Source organism: Alosa pseudoharengus, unplaced genomic scaffold (assembly GCF_046254945.1).
Source record: "Alosa pseudoharengus isolate Yale_2024_CS ecotype anadromous, Long Island Sound unplaced genomic scaffold, YU_APseudo_1.1 YU_APseudo_1.1_scf_8, whole genome shotgun sequence".
Lineage (NCBI taxonomy): Eukaryota > Metazoa > Chordata > Actinopteri > Clupeiformes > Clupeidae > Alosa > Alosa pseudoharengus.
The window spans coordinates 15,766,569-15,780,727 of record NW_027468870.1 but is presented as its reverse complement, the minus strand read 5'-3'; the positions used below and the strand labels follow the sequence as shown (position 1 = coordinate 15,780,727).

The 14,159-nt window shown below is 44.0% G+C and overlaps 1 protein-coding gene across 1 annotated transcript in view; it reads left to right on the top strand.

Annotated features, from left to right (window-relative positions):
- Positions 1–14,105, top strand: part of nbeaa (neurobeachin a) — a 123,894-nt gene extending 109,789 nt beyond the window's left edge. The window contains exons 42-60 of the mRNA XM_076274894.1: positions 256–402; positions 1,159–1,295; positions 3,274–3,391; positions 3,758–3,860; positions 4,142–4,257; positions 4,413–4,525; positions 4,745–4,885; positions 4,990–5,109; positions 5,337–5,489; positions 5,776–5,943; positions 6,246–6,335; positions 7,568–7,760; positions 8,599–8,670; positions 8,850–9,005; positions 9,386–9,556; positions 10,327–10,428; positions 10,882–11,078; positions 11,408–11,559; positions 11,930–14,105. Coding sequence (XP_076131009.1) covers positions 256–402; positions 1,159–1,295; positions 3,274–3,391; positions 3,758–3,860; positions 4,142–4,257; positions 4,413–4,525; positions 4,745–4,885; positions 4,990–5,109; positions 5,337–5,489; positions 5,776–5,943; positions 6,246–6,335; positions 7,568–7,760; positions 8,599–8,670; positions 8,850–9,005; positions 9,386–9,556; positions 10,327–10,428; positions 10,882–11,078; positions 11,408–11,559; positions 11,930–12,020 — 2,540 coding nt within the window. The 3' untranslated portion in view covers positions 12,021–14,105. The remainder of the gene's footprint in view (positions 1–255; positions 403–1,158; positions 1,296–3,273; positions 3,392–3,757; positions 3,861–4,141; positions 4,258–4,412; positions 4,526–4,744; positions 4,886–4,989; positions 5,110–5,336; positions 5,490–5,775; positions 5,944–6,245; positions 6,336–7,567; positions 7,761–8,598; positions 8,671–8,849; positions 9,006–9,385; positions 9,557–10,326; positions 10,429–10,881; positions 11,079–11,407; positions 11,560–11,929) is intronic.
- Positions 14,106–14,159: the final 54 nt, after the last annotated feature.

The following is a 14,159-nucleotide window of genomic DNA, read 5'->3' as shown; positions in this document are numbered from 1 at the left end:
CCTCAAAAAAACATTTACTCAAGTACTGTACTCAAGTAAATATACTCCGTTACTGTCCGACTCTGGTTAATATGACGCATGGTTGAAATCACAGCGAAATGCAGTGAACACAGGGAAAATATCAATTTATCTATCTCTGTCCTCTAGGAATCAATCAGAAACGATTTAGAAATTTGTCTGAATGAAATTGGCTTTTGCTATAGTTCATCTGTGATGAGGTGTGTGTGTGTGTACATGTGTGTGTTTGTGGTGCAGGCACCGACGAGGAGGAGGGCGAGAAATCCAAGAAGGCATTCCGCAGCCAGTCGGTGGTGGCGCAGAACCCCGAGACGGAGCTCATGTTGGAGGGAGATGACGACGCCGTGAGCCTGCTGCAGGAGAAGGAGATCGACAACCTCGCAGGTAACCCAGCAACTCCCACTACCAGGCAGCCCTCTCATTCAAAACAGTCACCGCCATGAAAGCAAATAGCAGGTTCATTTGTTTTAAACTTGCTCTTGTTATCTACAGTGAGGCTTGCCTCCCATGTTCACACAGGCATAAGGCAAGCATAATGTCCCAACATCTCCCTTAACATGTCACAACAAAGTCTTCTTGAAGCCATTTACTTTGCATACTACATGAAAAGCTTTTTCATATGGTTATTAATGGTATTGGGTTGACATACACTTTTCAATTTTAACTTAACAAATTATTTCTTAAATAAAAGTATTGGGTTCTGTCATTGTGCAATATGGTTCCTTTATGCATTTATTGTGTCTTAGTCAACCATGGTTTTCACAGCAAAACTGTTTATTTCATTTTTAGCAAGTTTTCGCCCAAGATTATTTACTTCAAGAGGCAAGTTGTCCTTAAAAAACATTAATGGAGACACTAACCAAGAGGTCCCTGATCAACGCTTATAATATCTTAAATATTTGTAACACTTAATTTAGAACAAGTCTCTGATTTTTTTATGTTGATTTATCAAACATTTAACAGTGTTCAATCTTTTGTGGCAGTAATGAACTGTAAAAGCAATCTATGATTTGACGAGATTAACAGTTGCAGTTATATGGCATATTTTACTCTAACAACTCTGTAGTACTGTAGACCACGATCGTCCACCCCAGTGTGTTCTAGGTGAGGTTCACTGACCGGTTCTCATTGCTCATACAGGCCCCGTGGTGTTGAGCACACCTGCCCAGCTGGTGGCTCCAGTGGTGGTGGCTCGTGGGACTCTCTCCATCACCACCACTGAGATCTACTTTGAGGTGGACGAGGATGACTCCGCATTTAAAAAGATTGATGCAAAAGTAAGCATTTGTGTGTGTGTGTGTGTGTGTGTGTCACTACACTTTTTATTATGTTCAAATGCATGTATATGTAAGGGATAACGGCCGCCGAGGTGTCCTGTTATATACGGAATTAATGGACGAGGGGGAGAGGCAAAGAACTCCCCGACGTGTAGCGAAGGCTGTTATTCCGCTTACTGTATCACCCGGTTGCCACTATAGGCAATAGTCATGCCTTTAACACGCAAAGGAAACAAGCGGTTCCGTTTAAAAATAAGTCGACTTGTACATTCTTTGGCCCTATAACAGCAATCGCATGGACAGTTAGCTTGTTTACAGTTGATTAAATTTTTGCGAAGTCTGCTTTCAGGCTCAACCGTCCTACTATGGTTGTTATAGTTACCATTCATAAGCATTGATATGGAACGGTGGTTCATAGGTGTCCTGTTATTCAGAATTAATAGCCACCCCACCAGCCAATCAGAAAAGAGTATTTCTTCTCTCCAGGTGATAAGCATGCATATTACACAATTTCAGAGGAAAGTATATTAAGAAAACCTTCAGAGCATCACAATGTACCAAAATGCTCTCTCTGAACCAAAAGTAGCCTCTCTGAACTTTTGTAATATTATGGTATTTCAACAAAGTCTATGAAGAAAACCTCCAGAGCATCATAATGTGCTATGAGGGTTTTGATTTTGACCAAGCTTTTTCTTTCAGAACCACTCTACAAATAAAATGGATGAATGCATTACCTTGTATTGTTTCCAAGCCATAAGGAGTAGGTTGTTTGTTTGTTGAGCAGTATGTTTACCATTTGTTATGTTTTTCCGTATCGTTTTCCAAGATTAGCAGCTTTAGAGTGCCTTTAGAAATGTCTGCCATTTCTTGTGGTAAATAGTGTAGGCTTATCTTGTGCCAGACAGCAGAATAGTGATTTATATCCTCCACTCCGTCTTCAAGGCAGACTTCTCTTGAAGCATATCTCCTCAGTGAGCTTATTGGCATTAAAATAAACTCCTGGGCTCTCTATTGAATTATGATAGTAATGTAACTTCAGTCCAATAAGACAAATAACTCCGTACATAACACCCACCCATGTTACACTGAGTCCTTCACTGTCCAACCAGTGCACTGTGTGTCGCGTCATCCTAACCCACAAATGCCAAACTGATCAGCTCATGGGTGCGCTGGGATGCAGGCATCCAGCCATGCCACCCACTGCTGCTGTTTGCCCTGGAGCCTTACCGAGGCAGCCCCACCAACACACAGCAGTGATGGAGAGTAAAGAGCACTCGGGCTCCTCGTGTGTGTGTGTGTGTGTGTGTGCGTGTGTGTTTGTGCGCGAGAAAGGATGTCTTGGGGATCTATAGCTATAGACTAATGCATTTAGATCAGGGTTCCCACGGATCATGGAATTTCTGGAAAGTCCTTTTTGGGGCATAGTCATGGAATCTCAGGGAATTTTGTTGTAGCAGTTTAAAATTGACTTGCCAAAATACATTAATAGTCTGATGAAGAGCGTTTAGCTCGAAACGTTACACACGGGTGAAAATCAATAAAAATTCCTGATGGGAGCAAGTGTGCGGACAATCCACTCTTTGATAGCCTAGCACTTTTTGTCCAGCACCTGCCTTGGATGTGCGCACCAACATACTACTTTTCAAAATACATTAATACAAATATATTTCCACACAGAATTGGTGTATATCTGGTAATTCGCTTTACTGCTTGCTTGAGTAGCCCAACTGTGTTGCCAATGCCTTATTCATCTCCCGCTCTAAAAAAGTGAAAGATTCTTGAACGCTACGCAGGTGCTCTGAAATCATTCATCAGTAGGCCTGCTGTATATTGTACTATTCATTATATAGCAAAACATGGAAATTCAGGTTTTTTTGTCAGGAAAAGTCATTCAGAGCATGTTTACACTTAATGCATTAATTTTCTGAAACTTCAGAAGATCTGAAAGTTCAATGAAAAGGTCTGCTGTGTCTGTCAGGTGCTGGCCTATTCCGAGGGTCTCCATGGGAAGTGGATGTTCAGTGAAATCCGGGCAGTCTTCTCCAGACGTTACTTGCTCCAGAACACCGGCCTGGAGGTCTTCATGGCCAACAGAAGTAAGATCGCTGCGTTCTAATGCTGTTTCAGTTTTTGTGATTAATCATTTATTAAGTCGAAAAGTACAAAGAACACAAGGCAAAACTATTTACAACAGGGAGAGTAAACTCATGAGATCATACTCCAGCAAAGCCATTATGAAAGAGAGTTTTGAGACAATTCTTTTGATACAATATCTCAGGAAGTATTGATTCTAACTGTATAGCGTTCCAGTAATATGATGTTTTTAGTCAGAAAGTCAGTTGGAGTTTATGGGTAGTTGGTCTAATGCTGTTTCTCACAGAATGGCTCAGTTGAACCACACTGCCATAGAGACTCAATTCTCTGGTACATGTGGTGATTTTTATTCAATTGGTGTCTCCTAGCTTCCGTCATGTTCAACTTCCCTGATCAGGCAACAGTGAAGAAAGTGGTGTACAGTTTGCCACGCGTGGGAGTTGGCACCAGCTATGGCTTGCCTCAGGCAAGGTAAGACCGTAATGGACGTTGGTTCACCATGCATGACTTAACATGGCCTGGATTGCTATGTTGGACATCTATGAGTGCAAGAAGTTGTGGTCTAAAATCCACACCATGTTCCTGAAATGGTACATTCTAACAAAGTGGAATGTAACAGGAGTACAGTCCCTGCTAAAAAGGGCATGCCTGCTTAACTAATGGTCACTTTGGCAAACAAAGCTGGTCTGTTTGAGTGGGGTTTCTGTGTGCTGTAAATGGTCCACCACTGACCACAGTATCTGCCCCCTCAGGCGGATCTCTCTGGCCACTCCACGGCAGCTCTTCAAGTCTTCCAACATGACGCAGCGATGGCAGAGGAGGGAGATCTCCAACTTTGAGTACCTCATGTTCCTCAACACCATCGCAGGTGGGTTACCACTGAACAGGCACACATTCCTGATACGACTGAGCCTTTTTTCATGAAAGGAGTGCATGTCATAGCATGTCATGTGCAGCTGAGAGCAGTTTAATCAAAATTCGAACTGCTGTTGTTATTTTGTTCTGCGTTTGGATTTTATTCAGGGAGGACGTACAATGACTTGAACCAGTATCCCGTGTTCCCCTGGGTGCTCACCAACTACGAGTCCGAGGAGCTGGACCTCACCCTCCCCGGGAACTTCCGAGATCTCTCAAAGGTAAATCAAAATCAGGCTGGCCACCGAACTAAAGACATAAAGATGATGAAATAGTGTGTACCTTAAGGGCAGAGGAAATGGCTTCTTGAAAAACTAATTACAGTTGAGCATATAGTTTGGTCAAGCAAATGCTAGGTTGGTGTGCAAATGATGTGTGGGATTTTGTGTGGCTGCTCTTCTGACTTGTCACACTCCCCTCTTCCTGTCTGGCCACCTCAGCCAATCGGAGCCCTGAATCCAAAGCGTGCAGCGTTCTACGCAGAGCGCTACGAGAACTGGGATGAAGACGGAACCTCCCCTCACCATTACGACCTGCTCTACTCCACGTCCGCCGGCACGCTCTCCTGGCTCGTTAGGATAGTGAGTACAGCCCACTCACCACTCATGATGACCGACAATACACACTGTCACCAAGAGGGGTCGCCAAAACTCACCTATCTTGTCTGACTCTGTTTCTGCTGTAGGAACCCTTTACCACCTTCTTCCTCAGTGGCAATGACAAGAAGTTTGACCACGCTGACCGCACCTTCTCTGGCATCGCACGCTCTTGGAGGAACTGTCAGCGAGACACCTCTGATGTGAAGGTGAGGGTTGACAGAGCACAATGTATTCAGTGTATATTATAGGCCAATCCTATGGAGGCCCCAAAGGGACATGTGCAGCTGTGGTTTGACTTAGGTCAGTGGAATACTTCATGAAAAATACACTTCACTATTAGTAGTAGTATACCTGTATTTAATTTTCAGAAAGTTTGTGGACTGAATGAAAGCTACAGATAATTGCTGACGTTGTGGTTGCTGTGTCTTCACAGGAGCTGATCCCTGAGTTCTACTACCTCCCAGAGATGTTCGTCAACAGCAATGGCTACAGCCTGGGCATGAGGGACGACAGGGTGATGGTGTGTGACGTGGATCTGCCCGCATGGGCTAAGAAGCCCGAAGACTTTGTCCGAATCAACAGGATGGTGAGGGAACTTCTCATGACTTATTTGTTGGAGATATTTGGTTTTGATTAATTTAATTCCCTTCAGATCACTTTGTATTTCAGACTTTGTCCAGGGCGTCCTATTCAAATTATGTTATAATTCTACTGTAAGATGATAAATCACTACTTTCAAGATATATACTGTATTGCTGTAAATACTATGTTGTACATTTGTACAGTTGTGTGTTTGATTGTAGAGTGTACATAGTGTATGTCGTGTACATCTGTTACCGACTCATGATATCTGTTCCCCTGTTTTCTCCCAGGCTCTGGAGAGTGAGTTTGTGTCCTGTCAGCTGCACCAGTGGATTGACCTCATCTTCGGTTACAAACAGCGTGGCCCAGAGGCCGTTCGTGGCCTTAACGTGTTCCACTACCTGTCCTACGAGGGGTCAGTGAGCCCCGACACCATTACTGACCCACTGCTCAGAGAGGTGCGTACTGGACCAGACAGGAGGGCAGATAACATACAGTAGGATTGGATCAGACATCCTTAGTAACACTAACAGTTGGATTCGGTTTTAAATGTTAACAAAAATGTTTATATTCAAAATCAAGTCTTTCAAGATAACAAAAATGTATTTAGAATGTATTTTATATGAGATATATCCTATACTTAACCATGCATTGATTATGTTGACGTTTCTCCACTTCCCTTTCTATCTCTCTCTCTCTCTCTCTCTCTCTCTCTGTCTCTCACTCTGTCTTCTCTGTTCTCTCTTGTGTCCTTTTCCAGACCATGGAGGTTCAGATCCAGACCTTTGGTCAGGTGCCGTCTCAGCTGCTCATCGAGCCCCACCCACCGCGCAGCTCCGCCATGCACCTGGTGAGACCGCCGGCACACGTCTCTCCGATGGTGCTGTCCTGCCGTCACAATGACACACAGACAGACATTCAAAACGACACACAGACAGACATTCAGAACCACACACAGACAGACATTTACAGCACTGTGCATGAAGGGTTCACAGCCGGTCACTACTGATTTGTATTAGGGGTGGGACAAAATATTGAATATCACAATATCGTATCAGCAGATGCCTGTGATTCGTTATCAATACCTAGCCCCAAATACCAAACTGACATAGTCATTACTACTTCATGATTTCCCGTGGTGGCGCGTATCAAATGAATGAGGGTAAGCTTGCAGTTGTATGAACTCTTACACTTTGCTGTACATCAAATGCCTCATTTTGCCAATTCAAGGCTATTTTTTTCTCCTTCATTAATACAGATATTGTGATGAATCACAGATTATTTTTCTATTTATGTATTGTGAATCACAGAATTGTGATATTACCGTTATCATTCGTGTGTGAGTCACACCCCTAATTTGTATTTGTACACAGGCTGTGTGTCGTAAATCTTCCACTTGCACTATGCAGATGTTCCAGTGATTATGCAGATGTTTTTTCAGTCACTTTGGCAAGGAGACAGAGGCGCACACACACTGGCCTTGCCAGGAAGCAAATGTGTCGTCCCCCGTTCGCTGAGCTCGTAGAGCTCATTCAGCATCTTAATGGCCCCTCTGACTGGCAGCCAAAAGAGGACAAGTGGCATCCGTCAGTGCACTAGAACTACATGGTGCCTTGTTATTCTGGCGGGTGTGTGTCTAAATGGCTTAAAATGAATCTGACCCAGGTCACTTGGTCCCGAGCATCACGTCCACCTAGGGTCACCTTCCCCCCCACCCACCAACCCCTCTCCCACCCCCGAACCCCGCCTTTCCTTACCGAAGCCCCAGTGCCTGCAGCCTTCCACTGTGTTTTTACCTCGTAGCTCCGCACTAATGTACCTCTCTCCGTCCTGTCCTCTTCTCCTTGTCTCTCCATCCTCATCCTCCTCCCTCTCTCTTCCTTTTCTCCTTTCCCTCTCTATCCCTGTGTCTTATCCCCCCTTCCCTCTGGGTTCCATCCCCTCCTCTCTACTCCCCATTCACCCTCCCCTTCCCTCCCTTCCCTACCTCTTGCTGCCTTCTATCTCTCTTTCTCTCTCTCTCTCTCTCTCTCTTTCTTTCTCTCCCTCTCTCTCTTTTCTTTTCTCTCTTCTGCTCATCAGTGTTTCCTTCCCCAGAGTCCGCTGATGTTCAAGGACCAGATGCAGCAGGACGTCATCATGGTGCTCAAGTTCCCGTCCAACTCGCCGGTCACGCACGTGGCCGCCAACACGCTGCCGCACCTCAGCATCCCCGCCGCCGTCACCGTCACCTGCAGCCGCCTGTTCGCCGTCAACCGCTGGCACAACACAGTCGGTAAGCCCCGGCACCGCACACATACAATAGGGCATCACGTGGCACAGTGAAACCCTATCAAGTCAGGGAGGCCCCTTTCATCTCATTCCAAAGCCACTCATATAGGTATTTTCCACCGACAGAACACCGGCTCCATTCCCATTCGCGAACCAGCATTTGAACCAGCGGCGCATTCGACCAAACAAAACACGGTTCGGAACGTGGCCCTTTGGTTCAGAGCTTGAACCAGAAAATAGTTGTTTTTTCCTGCGAACAGGAGTGGGCGTGTCACTTTACCGTTCAGAGGGGAGAAGGCTAAAAGCGTTTTCCGTCCATAACTGTTGCCATGAGTAAACAAAACTAGTCTAGCATTACACTGCAGGCGTTGACTAGCATTTTAAACAAATAATTTCTGCCGGGGCAACTCTCCATATCATTCTCCCGTTTATGCATCTCATTAACTTTTGTTTTGCATGCAACACCCATTGTTTATGACACATCCTTGGTTCGGTTCAAAACTGGTAGAAAAGTGGGCTGGTTCACTAGATAGCACCCAGGTTCAAAGAATTCTGAACGGAACCGGTTCAAGAACAGGTTTGCTGTTGGTGGAAAAACACCTATAGAGAATTTAAAGCTGGGTAAGCAAGAGTCCTACCAAGTTCATGAGTGATTTGAGTCCTTGTCTAACTGTAAGTCATGGTCATGGGATATGTATTTCTGTGTCCTCAATCATGTCTGTCTAGAGTAATTATTAGTAATGGTGGCCATGTCCAGTCTAGTAAATGAAAATGCTGTGCCTGACAGAATGTAATTTGTTTGTTTGTCTGTGTGTTTGTGTATTTGTGTGTATGTCTTCAAGGACTACGAGGAGCTCCAGGATACTCTTTAGAACAGGCTCATCATCTTCCCATTGAGATGGACCCCCTGATTGGTGAGTAAAAGATTTGAGGAAACATGCAAAAAAAGGAATGGGGGAGAGAAAGAAAAGATGAAGAAGAAACCCAAAAGCTGGAAAAGAAAGAAGAAAAAACAACGAAAGTACCAAAAGCACAATAAACATGTTGTATGTATGATCACGTGATGCAAATTTGTTCTGGTGTATTTCTATAGCAAACAACTCTGGGATAAACAAGAGGCAGATCACAGACCTGGTGGACCAGAGTATCCAGATCAACACGCACTGCTTCGTGGTGACCGCTGATAATCGCTACATCCTGGTGTGTGGCTTCTGGGACAAGAGCTTCCGAGTTTACTCCACAGAAACCGGTACAGTCACATTAGATTGTTCTTCTGAGTTTACTCCACAGAAACCGGTACAGTCACACTGTATTGTTGCATTTGTACTGGTATATTATTATAACAAGATTCAAAACTTAATTTTTTTATTACGATAATACATGTCATAATCAAATCATGTGAATATCCAAACATTAATTGCCCTGACATATATCTATGACCTATGAAAGCCATAGGTCAAACATTTGTAACTAAGTAACTTTAGTAATGAACACAAACAAACAGTGTAAGAATAACTTTTAGTTCCTTTTAACCTGTGTGTGTGTGCTCACCCAGATAGTGTCTGGCCACTGGAACACACTGTGTGTGTGTGTTTTTGATATCCACTCTTCCTCTTTCTCTGTCGCCAGGCAAACTCACCCAGATCGTGTTTGGCCACTGGGATGTGGTCACCTGCCTGGCCCGCTCCGAGTCCTACATCGGCGGGGACTGTTACATTGTGTCAGGCTCCAGAGACGCCACTCTGCTGCTCTGGTACTGGAGTGGTCGGCACCACATCATCGGAGACAACCCCAACAACAGTGAGTCCCTCCTCCAGCCATGTATTACCATGTGTCACGTAGCTGCTGTAACAAAGTTCCTGTATAGCATACATGGGCAACATACGGCCCGCGGGCCACATCCGGCCCGTGGGCTTTCCCTGACCATTAAATGGACATAAATACTGGACATAGATTAAATATTGCTGTTTTTCCTTTGTCTCCCTCTCATATTTTTATCTGTTCTTACGACTAGTAAACAAAACCATATGATTTACTTAATGTTATACAAGAACAGGCTAAGAACAGAATAGAATTGAACAGAATTGAGTTCAGACTTGAGTTCGGTATTTTGGGTCCGGCCCTCCTCAACAGTCCCAGTTTGTCATGTGGCCCCTTGGGGAAATTAGTTGCCCACCCCTGCTGTATAGGATTAATAAAGTATCAATTAGTCAATCATTATTGGCACGTGATTGATGGATTGATTGCTGTCTCATGTATAGCCTACAGTATGTGATGTAGTGTATGGTTCGACATCTTTACTATATATGTCCTACAGTATATCATCTATTATAGGTTTCTGTATGTATCCTGTATCATGTAGGTTCCCTGGAGGATGTCTATGTGCATGTTTGTTGCATGCTTTCATGCATAATATCTTTAATGTTTATGGTGTAAAATAGTTGTCCACAAACATGTATCTACCACACACAGTGTCAACAGCAATGTCATCAATGATTTGAATACAAATAAACAACACGAGTACAGCTTGTGAACTTGACTGACAGTTGTTTGTGCTGATGTGTTTGTAGGTGACTACCCGGCCCCTCGCGCCGTCCTCACGGGTCATGACCACGAGGTGGTGTGTGTGTCCGTCTGTGCTGAGCTGGGTCTCGTCATCAGCGGAGCTAAAGGTCTGTTACACCACAAACTAGGACGAGACTGTCTATAGGCTTACGTACTCGAAGTTAACTACAGGTCATATGCTGACCTTAGAGAGATGAGGTGTTGACATTCATTTGCGGACCTGATACCATACACTTGGTTCATGTTGGATGTTATTGTGTTGTATATTGTTACAGTGTTGCATTATGGTCAGTGATTGCATTATATATTTAAGTTGGTTGTTTACCGGTGGACTTACATCGCAACATCACTGTATACTATGTTTGAGGTATTAAGTGGATATCATGCAGTAATGTAGTTGTTGGTTGTAGCCTATTCTAACATTGAATGTACACAAGTGAATGTATGAAGATCAGTCCTGTTGTTTTCTAATGCTGGGTGTGTGTGTGTGCGTGTGCGTGTGCGTGTGTGTGTGTGCGTGCGTGCGTGCGTGCGTGCGTGCGTGTGTGTGTTGTTAACAGAGGGGCCGTGTCTGGTGCACACCATCACAGGGGACCTGCTTCGGGCCCTAGAGGGCCCAGAGAACTGCCTGCGGCCACGTCTCATCTCCGTGTCCAGTGAGGGCCACTGCATCATTTACTATGACAGGGGTCAGTTCTGCAACTTCAGCATCAATGGCAAGCTGCTGGCCCAGATGGACATTAACGACTCCACACGGGTAAGACCTTGGAGGATAGATGGAGATGTTGTAACGAACAAGCAGTGCAGGTGCGTGTGTGTGTGTGTGTGTGTGTGTGTGTGTGTGTGTGTGTGTGTGTGTTTGTGTGTGTGTGTGTGTGTGTGTTTGTGTGTGTGTGTGTGAATGAATGAAAAACATGCCTTGTTTAGAGTGGATTTACTGAGAAAAAGGACATGAGCATGATTATTCATGTGAGTGTGTGAGCAATTATCTGTGTATGTGGGAAAAAGAGAAGTGGGAACAGCTTTGTGTTTGTCAGTGTGTTGACCAACTGTCTGGCACTCTGGTCCTCTCTTGCTCTCTTGTAGGCCATCCTGCTGAGCAGTGACGGTCAGAACCTAGTGACCGGAGGTGATAACGGCGTGGTGGAGGTGTGGCAGGCCTGTGATTTTAAGCAGCTTTACATCTATCCTGGCTGTGATGCCGGAATTAGGGCTATGGACTTGTCCCATGACCAGAGGTATACAAGCTCCCACACACTTTTACTTCACTTCCTGTATTTATGGGTTGTGTCATTTCATTGTGCAACTTTTGAGCCGCTTGAAAGTTCCTACACAACTTCTCTGGAGAGATAACAATTGTACTGTTGCACTGACATACTTGTCGTGTATTGTTTTTGTCTGGGTGTTATGGGAGTGTGTGGTTGTCTTGTTGTCTGTTGTCTGTCTATCTGACTGTGCTGTATGGTGCAAGGTGAATTTCCGAAAGGATCCATAAATATCTATCTAGAATTCTATACACTAGCACTCAGCTAGTAGATGTTATAGTAATGATGTACCGGTAGTGCAGCTGTCTGCTGATGCCATCTCATGCCTTTGGTCTTTCCACAGGACTCTGATCACTGGCATGGCGTCCGGGAGTATCGTAGCGTTCAACATTGATTTCAACCGGTGGCACTACGAGCACCAGAACAGGTACTGACGTCAGCGAGGAGGAGGAGGAGGAGGAGCGGGCAGGAAGAGCAGGCTGGAGGAGGTGAACGAATGGCACGCGCTGGGCCCCATCTCAGCAGCCTGGGAGCCAATCAGAGGGACTGTGAGTGACATTTGTAAGCCCCCCCACCCCTCTAAGCACTGAGCGGTTGGGGTGGGGGGGGGGGGGGGGGGTCGATCAAAAAAATATAATAAAAAGAAAAACTGTGACTTCTCTACACGTTAAACACACCTGAGCCCCAGTGGTGATGGGGAGGGTCCCACTCATATCAGGATTAACCCCGCTGCCCCCCTCCCCCAAACTGTGAAAACGAACACGAACAAGTTCAGCGACGAGCATCACAGAATACACTGCATACAGCAAGCTGAAGTCGAGGGCCAGTCGCGCTCTCCCTCTGGCCCAGCACCCTCGGTGGGAAAGGGATGCTTTTAAACCCGCGGCGCGGCGGCAAGAAATATACGGTGAAAAAAATACAACGAAAGAATCATGTCCGTGTCGGTTGCCGTGGTTTCCAATTTTTTTTTTTTTTTTTTTTGTGGCGGGTTGGGTTGTCGGAGGAATGAGAGTAGTGCAAATGAACAAACAGACAAAGGAAAGCAAACCAAACAAAAAAAAAAGAATTAACTGATCAACCGCTCCCTAAACTGCAATTCTGTAGTTGCTTACGATGGGGAGGAAACTACAGAATCTTAATCTCCACCTCTCTCCCCATGATGGATGACACATCACCTTTAATTTATTAACTTGCTGTATGTACATTAATGTGTAATAATGATAATAATAAATGACCATGATGTAATATGAGAGCTGCCAAAAAAAAAAGGGGAGGAAATGCATTACCTGAAATCTAGACTGACTTTCCTCTTTGTATATTTGGTAACTGTATTGTCATATATGTATATATTGTGTTGGTTAGGAGAGCAAGGCATGCGAGGTGGGCTTGGGGGGAAAGGAAGGAAGGTTACCCTCTCTCTCACACACACACACACACATACTACACACTACACAAGGATATTTGTTGATTATTTAAGAGAAACTAATCTATGTAAGAATTTTTTTTATATGTTTGTTTTTTTTTGTGTTGCCACCCCACACCAATGACACATCTATTATTTATTAGTGTTCTGATTTCTGCTTCTCTGCCTTGTCTCTGGGGGCTGTCCTGTCAAGGACGGGGTCGTGCATCGATGTTTGTATTTAAAATGATATTGAAAACCATGTAATGATCGATTTCAACAGCCACACACACTACTGTAAGCAATATCATGACTTTGTAGCTTTGAAAATGTACCCTGGGTGATCGCCGACAAACCTGTGGAAAGATGGATCAGACAAGAAGATGAGCAACAGGCTTTTGGGTAACACACCGACACACACACACACACACACACACACGAACACATGCACATGCACATGCGCATACGTATAGAACAGTTTGACATCCAAAAAAAATAAGAAAAAGAAAAGAAAATATTTTTGGATTTACAGTATGAAACCTAATGCTATTGTATCCATGTTTTATTGCAGAAATGTAAATTATGACATAAGTTAAAAAAGAAGGAAAGAAAAGAAATAAATTATGCAAAGAACGTGTGAGAACTTGCCTTTTCATTGGCCATACGTTTGCATATGATTTGAACTGAGCAACAGAGTTGCATGCCAGACAAGTGATTTTGTCAGTACTGTATATTTGATTTCATTTATACGGTTTTAGAATTCTATTTTTATTCATTTGTTCTTTTTGTTTCTTTACCAAAATGGACATCACCTGAGTCCCATCAAAATATCTTGTTTTGTTTTCATGTGCTGCTTTTCACGTTCCTCACTTGTTGAGACTTTTCACTCTCCTCACTTGTTGAGAACACTGTTAATTCCCTGATTACTTTCGATTACCTCCTGTTTTGTTGAAAATGACGAGGAAGGTCCACGTTGTTGTTGCATAATGGTGCGACTTGAAAAAGCCAGTAATCCTTGGAAAGTGTCTCTATACAAATTGTTGAACCGCTGATTCATGCCAATATATAAAGATCAATAACTGTAAATTAAAATGGTTTCCTTTTTGTCGTATTTATAATAAAACAAACAAAACAAAATCTGTATAGTGAGTTGTCCTTTGTCTAGTCAGTG